This window comes from Dioscorea cayenensis, chromosome 8 (genome assembly GCF_009730915.1).
Source record: "Dioscorea cayenensis subsp. rotundata cultivar TDr96_F1 chromosome 8, TDr96_F1_v2_PseudoChromosome.rev07_lg8_w22 25.fasta, whole genome shotgun sequence".
In the NCBI taxonomy this organism is placed as follows: domain Eukaryota; kingdom Viridiplantae; phylum Streptophyta; class Magnoliopsida; order Dioscoreales; family Dioscoreaceae; genus Dioscorea; species Dioscorea cayenensis.
The window spans coordinates 913055-922816 of record NC_052478.1 but is presented as its reverse complement, the minus strand read 5'-3'; the positions used below and the strand labels follow the sequence as shown (position 1 = coordinate 922816).

The following is a 9762-nucleotide window of genomic DNA, read 5'->3' as shown; positions in this document are numbered from 1 at the left end:
ATTAATCATGGGCAACATTAAAATTATTTTCTTGTTATAAAAAATAAATCATTTTAAAATCAACAACATCGGACTAGAATACCAAATTCAGATTAGTTTGCAAACAATGTTAAGCATTATTTATTAGATTATTAATATATATATATATTATTATTTGGTTGTTGATGTGTCAAGTTATACATAATTACCAACAAAACATAAATTATGTCATCATCAAATAAAATAATATAAAAACAAATAATACCAGACATGCGATATCGGTTACGTCAAACCATGCATAATTTCACAAAAGCAAAAGAATTATATTCAAATCTGAAGTGATGGATGAATTATATACCTCATTGGAAATAATTCAAGCCCAAGAATCAAGTTCACATTATTATTATTATTATTATTTTAAATACAAAATAAACACAGAAGTATAAATCTAGGAATAATTATAAAAAAAGAATAATAAAACTGTGTCATCTTAACGAAACAAGGTTGCATTAGAGGGTTGTTAATTAGCTCATTTATTAAATAATTATCAGGTTAAGTTAAACATTAATATATTAATTAACATACTCTTCATAATCTTTTTTCACTATGTAAACCTAATCATACTACTTTTTATCTTTCCAAACTTTAGGGTGACAAAGTGAACATCCCTTTGCCTCATGATTCAACTTGTACAAAAGAGATAACTATAAAATATTATTCTCATGCCAACTATGTAAAGCTATGCTGCCTCTCAAGATTAGCAACTCAACCATTTCCTATTGGTTACACAAAAAAGTAAAAAAAAAAAACATTAAAAATAATGAAAAGAAAGGAAAAGCAATTGAGAAATGAGATCAATGACCAAAACAGTATATTACTTTAAATAATTGAGCAAAGTATTGGTGGACTAATCATCTCCACAAGAAATGGAAGTTCTCTTATATATTATTAATAAAGCACCTTATGTTAATATATTAATAAATAAAAATAATAATAAAGATACTCTTCTAAGAAACTCAAAACTTCTATCATGATTTTTTACACTTGTTTAAGGCCATGATGATAATATTTGTGCCTTCATATTAAACTCATTTTTCAAGTGTCCATTACTATCACAGTATATATATATGAATCTAAAGTTTTATTGGATGATCTGATTTAATTAAAATAAGAGACAAAGTTGGTTTCCCACTACCTATCTATCACAACTATTAAAATGAGATAGTTATATATACAAAAATTATAAAATGTACAAATTATAATACATATAGCCCCATTTATTTAATTAGAAAACAACATGAGAGTGACAAAACAAAATAAATACATAACCGATACAAGCCATTCATCCGTATGAGTTGGCATATATAGATACATCATACATCTTGTATAATTGAGTCCACTTACTAGATTTTTGTAACCCAAATATGTGAACTTAAAGACATCATCTGAGTCACCACCTTAATTTGAAAGCTAAAGCAAAATAAGTGAACCATATGTTTCATTTCTAATATAATAGCTCACAACAATTAATATATCAATGTTTTGGGCTCCACTTGCTTGAAATGTTCTTTTAGACTCTGCAAATTGAAAGAACTCTCTAGTTATACTATGGCTATCATTTGATTTAATACACCACTAATTATCCTTTTAATTAATTTTATGTTTCTATAACTAAGTTTTGATTACTTTAATGAAGTTTGAGTTTAATGATCTTTGTTATCTTTATCTTGGGTTTTAGAGCACATGGGCTGCTTATTAGTTATTAAGGTGCCTTAGAAAGTAACAAGTTTAAAAAGAATCAATATATATATATATGCCATTAATCTTTAGTGTCACCTTTTTTTTTTTTTTAATAAAATAGATAAACCACCAATTTATTAAAAAGAAGAGAACAAATGAGTACAACAGAGAGAAAACAACGAATAATAAAAGACTGAAAGTAAATAACATACTGGAATCCTCACTAGTGATGAGGAGAACAGTGAGCAAAAGTAATACAAGAAGAGAGAGAAAATGAAACAATAATATTAGTGTCACTTTTCATGTTCATTGTATATATATATATTATTATATTTTTATATATTTTTTTCCATAGTTTTACATTGTTTTCATTACTCAAGATTAATAATCTAAATCAATGTTTGGTTAGAAGAAATCTCTCTCACAAATAGACAAGAGGAAATTAATTAACAACTACCAATCAATTATATATATGTATTGAAAGTGAGTTGAAATAATTAAACCATTGATAAACCCTCATTGACTTTTTTCATCCTTAGCTATGGATTCCCTGCATGCTCGGCAATTAACTAAACTCATTATTTAATTAGATCATAATCTCATTATTTAATTATACTTTTAGCGTGTAAGCAAGTCATGAGGAAGTCTTCTCTATATGAACTTTTATATATCAATTAGGATTAGAAAGCCATTAAAATAACATAAAATAGTGACAACCATTCATTCATCTTTGATTGTTTGTATCTATCATTATAACAAGAGCAAAAAAACAAACACTAAATTACACAAACTTAAAATTTTATAATATATATATGTATGTATATGTAGACCAACAAATTTAATCAAAGGTGAAAATAGTGAGCTAAAAAAGATGATTAATAATGTTCTTAAAGTGGCATTAATACAAGGAATTAATCTTTAATGATTTATTTCCTTCATTATTAATCTTCCTTTTTTTGCATTAATTAATTAATTAAATTTTTTATTGATTGTGATCTTAATTCATTCTCCCATCTATATCTCTCAACTTCAGAGAATTTGTAGTTATTAGATGCGATCTTGATCGTTCACGTGGAAGACAAAACTATCAGAGCCGTTCATCGTGACCAAATCACCCTCACGTTCCCTCAACTCACAATACAGTCGTTGTCTCTAGCTACATTGCGTAGCAGCAACCGAGAACGAGGCTTGACCGTCCGATCACAATCGAACGGTCACCTTTGTCTCGGACATCAAAACCTAGTTAATTTTACTGAAATTATCGACGTTGAAATCACCGGCACGTAAAAACAAAATCATATTTTTATGAAATATCAAAAATACCCTCAAAGACTCCGATCACAATGGGGGCAATATGGTCATTTAATAGTTCGTTGGCGCGGCTATATAAAGGGCAGGCCAGGGCTCGATCTCTCCGTACATCGGCGGTGGCGAAGGTCGGAAATACTCAGAGATGAGGATTCTAGAGCTGGTGTCGTGCGGCGGCCGGATGGCGGCGGCAGTGAAGGACGCACCGGAGGAGCCGGTGACGGTGCCGATCAACCCGATGGGGTGTGGATCGCCGGAGAAGCGGTGGAGGAGGAGCAGCAACGCCTCCGGATCATCGTCGTGGAGACCATCTCTTGGATCGATCGCTGAGGATGGCGTCGCCGTGAAGATGGCTGCTGCGGCGAGGAAAGGCAGTGAGAAGACGAAGCGATCAGGGATGAGATCGACGGCTAGGGCTTCCTCCCGCCGAGAGAGGAGCGATTTTGGGTAATGATATGAAATACTTATTTTTACTTATATGATTTTGTCCATTTAACCCCCAAAAAATCAATTAATTCGTTTAATTTGGATTAATGGTTTTGAAAATTTTCAGGCAGTATAGTGTTCCTCCAATGATGCCAGCGTTCACTCCAACAGCCTTTCTCTTCTGATGCTTCCCTTCTTCTTCAGATTGTGTGAATGTTCTACTTGAAATACTGAATTGAAGATGAAGATGATGATGATGATGGTGATGAAAACAGATAGATTATCCTGGTTTTGGATTATTTGTACATGTTTTCACCTCCTCTCTCAGTCTCTCTCTTTTTATTATATGTCCAATAATATAATATAATAATATTATTATTATTTTATTTGGGCACTGATATTTAGTTATTTCTGTTTCTATTGAGTCAATATTTCTTATTTATATATCTATCTATGTATGTCATTGTAGTTTTTTTTTTTTAAATAAACTTGAAATGTTTGATGTAATCAAGCGTGTATTATTAATGGATAACTCAAGTGGTATAATTATAATTTAATGTTAAGAAGTGTTTTTTTAAATTATTTTATAATTTATCTTGGTCATATTTTTAAAATTAAAATAAATTTATTTTATTTAAAAGATTAAAATGAACAAGAAAACAATTAAGAAAAGAAGGGAGGTGTTGACATCTTTATTCATAGCACGTAGACTGGATTTTTGGGGGATTTGATGGCGAAGAGCTAAATAAATTTAAAAGAATTCATGTTTATATATAAAGTCATCCAAATTCATACTAGGCACAATAAAACACTTGCCACTTGTAATACCCTGAGAATTGGGCTAACCAAGAGAGTGACTGTTGATGATGATCATGATAGATGTTGACTACTGTTTGTTCCAACTTGCAAGTGCATTGAATCCAATACAATAACTTAAAAATCAGACTGATTCAGTTTCTCACGGAAGCATGAATTAAAAGACAAAAACAAAATTGACATTGCCTTGTGGACTTGAACTCAGTGAGATGCACTTAATGACTAACCTGGAAAAAAAAAAAATAAAAAAAAAATCAAGAGATAGAAAACATAGTCAATTAAAACCATTGGTTGCAATCTCTGTGACAACATAAAAAGTACTCATGAATAACAAAGACTTGAGCAGTCACACCACAAAGTCATCTCTACAGACGAGGGCATTACTTGCAAGTCTCCCAAAACAGTTGTTAATCCAGAATTCTCAAGAACTGGTCTGTTTCATTGAACAAGCTAAATAACAAGCAAACGTTAACTTCAAAAAAGATGAATATAGAACATTATATAATACAGACACCTGTCATTGGTTTAATGCAAAATCATTGATTGTATACAAGCCTCTATGCTATGCATGACTTCAATATTTTTTCTCTCAAATTCTAAGCTAATAACCAATTTATTTGGAAAACCAAAACTGAGAAACTAAATATTTAAGGGTTTACTACCACCGCCACAACAAGTCAACAACCACAATTTGAGAATTTGAGGAACTTAAAGAATAACAGTTATTTCTTTCATGTAAACATGAGCTCCATAATCTCTGCCTTTTGAAGACATTCCAACTGAGCTGGCAGTAGAATTTTTCAAGGACAACAGAAACAGAAGACAACACTAATAAGAGGTTAGAGGTGAACCATCAAAGTGATGAAAGCAAATTCTTCTGCAAGAAGAGCAATTCATCAACCAATACTGCTATTGTGAATGTTCAATAGCCATTGATTTGCCTTTTTGCCTGCCCTGAATAGAATTCCCGGGCATCTGTCAGCCTGGAAAATGGCACCTGAGTCCTCCCAGGCTGGCTTCTCTGATTGCCAATGCGGTTATCAAGTTTGGCATCAGAAACAGATCTTGAAAATGCTTGAGCTAGCTCCAATGCAGAGGCTACCTTTCCAAATCGCTGCCCAGGGACTTCAGGTTTTGGCTCCTCAACAGGCTTGCGCCAAGTTTCAGGCTCCTGGCGAGGTTGTTCCCGTGGTTTCTCAGTCTCCTTGGTGTTCCTCCAGTTGTCGTTCTTCAAAGAATTCCTATGCACTTCAGCTTTATCAATGTTGGCACGATAATCTTTCCTTTCGAGTGATTTTCCACTCCTAGCATCATGGTGGAGAGTATCAGCCTTCTCAGCTACACGTGAAGTCGGGGTGGCAGATTCCAGCTTTAATCCAGACTTTGGAGAGTCTTGCTTAGGGCCTTCAAAAAAATAGTAGGACAACTTCATTCAGGGGACCTCTCAACAAAAGACATGAAACCGAGAAGTGTAACACAAAAATAGCACATGGTTTTCATGATTTATCCACCTTTAAAAAAAAAAAAAAAATGCTTCACACGCAATACAGCAGTGCAATTTGGCAAAAAAACTAGCGACACTATCTACAGGTCATGAAATCACTTGTAAAATGAGGGGTAACAACTATATATATTTTTTTAAGATGAGTTAATAATAAAGAATACTTGAAGATGTTCTTATTGGGACATTGTAACAAAATTTCCATTGGACTTAATGAGGACAGTAGCATGAATCAGCAGGCAGCCCATTGCCTAAAGAATCTCATTTAACCGCAGATGTCCTTACACTTAACGTGTGACAAGAAATTTATCATACAGCATTTATTCAAACAATGCCAGATTTGCATAGCCAGCAGGACATGCTGGCTTGCCATACAGTAAACCAATAGTGAATTAATATTAATTGGGACCACCAATTCTATCATCTCAATAATGTTAGAGCCTCTATATAATTTTCACAGAATTTTCTATATACTCCAAGTTGATAACCATTGCTAGCCTCTTCTCTTGAATAAAAACAGGGTAGACATGCCATAAGAGAGAACATTAAAGTAACTTGCACCTATTGCTAACTGGAAGCAGATCCTGATTGTCTACAGCCACAGTATCTATTCCTCGTTCCTTTAGAACCTGCAACAAGAACCTACATCAATATCGTCCAACAACAAAAAGTAGGCTGGTGAGAAGGACAAAATGGATATTGTGCATATCAGTGATTCAGAAAAGACAATCCTTGCTTGGAAAATGTGGAGTAGAGGAGACAATTACAAGTTCTCGTGGGCGAGCACCACCAAATACAGATTTCCTGTAGCAACAAAAGCAGAATGGTCAAGCGTACAAAAACCTAGGAAACAATTGGCAAATGCTTATAGTGAATTTGAATAAATAAACATGACACAAAAGGCTAGCAAAAAATTCAGCACGCACAAACAGGAATCCAGATTTAATTATTGAACAAGCTAAAAGGATCATGTAGAAGCAATATTTTAGGTCAACAAACTTCAACTCACAGTACATGAAGAGAAATTGCAGAACAATGAGATGTGTATCACTGAGGAAAAGTTATCAGATTCAGAGGTGCCAAATTTCACATAAAACAGTGTATGTCACCATATATCCATGTTTCTTGCATAAATCCAAATGCAATACTTTAAATGACTTTCTAATGATGTAGGAATAAGCATGTAAAACTCACAGCTGTTTTTAAACCAACTTCAAGTATGAAAATCTATTTAAAACACATGAGCCATCCTCCACCATTCCATGGTTGCTGTCAAATACAGTTTTCACAAGCATGGATCCTGGATAACTTTTTTAGTTCAGTCCAAAAGCTTGTATAGAGATCATAATACAGATAATGTTGATGGGTCATCAAGAAGTCCTATCTGGGGCAAAAACCACCTAAAGGCAGGTCATATTTTGTTTATTAGATACTCATAAAAAAATAAATTGGTGACTATGGCTTCTAAGCAGAAATCAAGTTGGGAAAATGAAGGCTTCAAATAAGCAGCTACCGACTTGTAAAACCCAGAATAAGTTAAGGGAATGATCCCATCAAATAGTCATTCCTATCGGGGTCATAATAATAATAAAAAAACTCCAAAAACAAGTCATCCATGCTTCCGTTTCAACCAAAGCACGAAATCCAGAAAATAGACAACAAAGAGATCAGATCCCAGTTACAGGGCTGAGAGTTCAATAATAATAGAAAGGGACAATAATTGCAAATTGATTGCAAACATAAATATGGCTAAATTTCTAACCTGTCCCATTCAATGCTTTCAGCTGACTGCTCAAGAGGTTGTGATCGTGGCTTCAGATTCAATCTTGGTCGTTCAACTGGCTGGCTCCCCCCATCAGACCCTGCGGAGCCTGGTTTGGGCTGATTCATGCTTCCATGGATTCCATAAGCATTTGCAGTATGTCCAGCTTCCACTGCTGGCTGATAGCTCTGCACCTTGGCAAACTAAATTCACATAATTCAGCATTGCAAAACAAGAAATCCACAAGATTTGCAGCAACATAACCAAATTAATAGCGAAAGATTCATTGCAAATCAAGATCTCATCAAGATCATGTTTTTCATGGTCAGGGATAAACTAATACCTGCTTGTCTTCCAGAACTCGAGCCTCGGAGGGTTCCATTGGCTTCGTTCTCGGTAGGAGCTTCAGCTTTGGACGCTCAGGCACCTCCTGAAGGCCCTGTGGCACACCGAATCTTCCCTCGTTAGATCTCGGCCGACTTCCACCACTGTTGGGACCTGAGATCTCTGCGAATGCTAAAGATCTGGCTTTCTCATGCTCTCTAGCCCCAAATTCTACCATAGTATTCATCTCCTTCTCCTTCTCCTTCTCCTTGTCCTTCTCCCCAACATCAGCTACTCGAACACTCTCTCCGAATCTCCGTTCGAGAGCGTCAGTTTCCTGGACTTGAATGACCTCCACATCAGGCGGCTTTGACTGCCACCGGCCAGAAGAGATCTTCTCGATCGCACTCGCCTGCGCGAATCTAGACGCAGCGACCGCAGCAGTCGAGTGGATTCCAACCGTTTGATCCACGCCCGTCTCCTTCTTCAAACCCCAAGCATTCATAGCCGAACCAGAAGAGGGGATGTGAGGAGCGATAGCGTTCTGAGAAGGATGAGAAACGGGGACGCTTTGGTGGAAGTGGGAAACAGGGCGGATTTGCTCGGATCGGAGGGAAACGGCATCAGCAGCAGGGCGCCGAGGAACAGCGTTGGCCTCGAAGGGCTTGCGCTCGTCCTCATCGAAGTGGCGCCCGATGTGGGAAGGATGGGAAATGAACGGGCCGCGATCATCGATCCCGCGTGCCACCGCCGCAGCCCCAACGCCTCCGGCTGATCCCGGCCGCTGACGGTGGTACTCCGGTCTCACCGCTCCTCCCCAGCCACCGTTTCTCTCCGCAGGCCTCACCGAGCTGCATAACAAAGAGAAAAAAAAAATTAGGGTTTGAGTAACAGGGGAAAATCAAAGCTGCACTTCCAGAAGAGAAAAAAAGTACACGCCGGGAGCCGAGGGCAGAGGGAGGTCGGAGGGGATCGATCCGCCATGGAAATCCTTGAGGGTCATCGTCGATCCAGCGTTCTTCTTCTTCGACATCGGGAAATTTTTGGGCAATCAAATTCCTTTTCTTTCTAATAAAAAAAAGAAAAAAAAAAAAATCTCTCTCCTCGCGACGCGAGAGCGACGAGGGGACGGGAAGGGGAGATGCTGAGGTTGATGGACCTCTGATAAAGGAACGGAGGAGATCTTCTTGGACACAAGTTAAATTACCAAAATGACCCTGTTTGGTTACTGTTTATTAAAAACAATTTGGATGTCTTATGAGGTATACCAAACAGGATCTACCTGTGAATGAGGATAAGACACACTTGTATTTAATATTTATATATTTTGGCATCTCTTTTATTAGAGCATTTTAGCAGTATCACAATCTATGAGTTTATCTTTATTTTAAAATAAACAAAATTGATTTGATAAGCCTTTTCAAGCTCTCAGATTGAAGTCTATAATGGTAATTTTTGGGCAATAACAAAGGCATTATCAGTAAGTGGCCGGATCGGGTCTGGCTTGATCGTGCGTTTCCCCGAACACAAGGCACCTTCAACTTCAAGAGCGAAATTCAAAATATAACTATTAAAAATTTAGGAACCAATAAAACTGGGCCACGTATCAAATTTCGATTTGCTGTTTGGTTAGAATCAGCTGATCCGCCATCCATCCAATCCAGTCAGAGATCTACGCAAAGGGACGCGGGTCCCACCTATGTAGGCAAACCAACGCAGGTCCCTTTTCTTGGTCCTTATAGAATTCGCTATAATGAAGATGATTTCCCAAGATTAGCCCTCTTTGTTCGTTGGAAATTACGATTTCAACCAGCCGACCGCTAGCGGTGCCTTGGCCCTGAACCATATAACCCAATCGAGGGGCATTGAAGGGAATAATAAGACACAGAGAGAGAGAGTAAAACGA

The 9762-nt window shown here is 36.6% G+C and overlaps 2 protein-coding genes across 3 annotated transcripts; one reads left to right on the top strand and one right to left on the bottom strand.

Annotated features, from left to right (window-relative positions):
• The first annotated feature begins 3125 nt into the window (after window positions 1-3125).
• Window positions 3126-3749, top strand: LOC120267592. Its single transcript, XM_039275269.1, has 2 exons — window positions 3126-3474; window positions 3581-3749. The coding sequence occupies exons 1-2, from the start codon at window positions 3173-3175 to the stop codon at window positions 3636-3638; spliced, it is 360 nt and encodes a 119-aa protein (XP_039131203.1). The 5' UTR covers window positions 3126-3172; the 3' UTR covers window positions 3639-3749.
• Window positions 3750-4866: 1117 nt separating this feature from the next.
• Window positions 4867-8895, bottom strand: LOC120266964. 2 transcript variants are annotated; one of them, XM_039274627.1, is made up of 6 exons: window positions 8792-8895; window positions 7876-8707; window positions 7533-7735; window positions 6538-6574; window positions 6331-6399; window positions 4867-5671 (listed from the first exon to the last, which is right to left on the bottom strand). In XM_039274627.1, exons 1-6 carry the CDS (start codon window positions 8887-8889, stop codon window positions 5192-5194), a joined length of 1719 nt encoding a protein of 572 aa, XP_039130561.1. In that variant the 5' UTR covers window positions 8890-8895; the 3' UTR covers window positions 4867-5191. The 2 variants fall into 2 exon arrangements, with proteins under 2 accessions (XP_039130561.1, XP_039130562.1); XM_039274628.1 differs by having other exon boundaries at window positions 7533-7720.
• Window positions 8896-9762: the final 867 nt, after the last annotated feature.

Coding starts and splice junctions, on each gene's coding strand:
- LOC120266964 (XM_039274627.1), bottom strand. CDS start 8,889: ATGTCGAAGAAGAAGAACGCTGGATCGACGATGACCCTCAAGGATTTC. Junction 8,708..8,791: donor CTGCCCTCGGCTCCCGGCGT/GTACTTTTTTTC, acceptor TTTGTTATGCAG/CTCGGTGAGGCCTGCGGAGA. Junction 6,400..6,537: donor GTGCTCGCCCACGAGAACTT/GTAATTGTCTCC, acceptor TTCTTGTTGCAG/GTTCTAAAGGAACGAGGAAT.
- LOC120267592 (XM_039275269.1), top strand. CDS start 3,173: ATGAGGATTCTAGAGCTGGTGTCGTGCGGCGGCCGGATGGCGGCGGCA. Junction 3,475..3,580: donor CGAGAGAGGAGCGATTTTGG/GTAATGATATGA, acceptor GAAAATTTTCAG/GCAGTATAGTGTTCCTCCAA.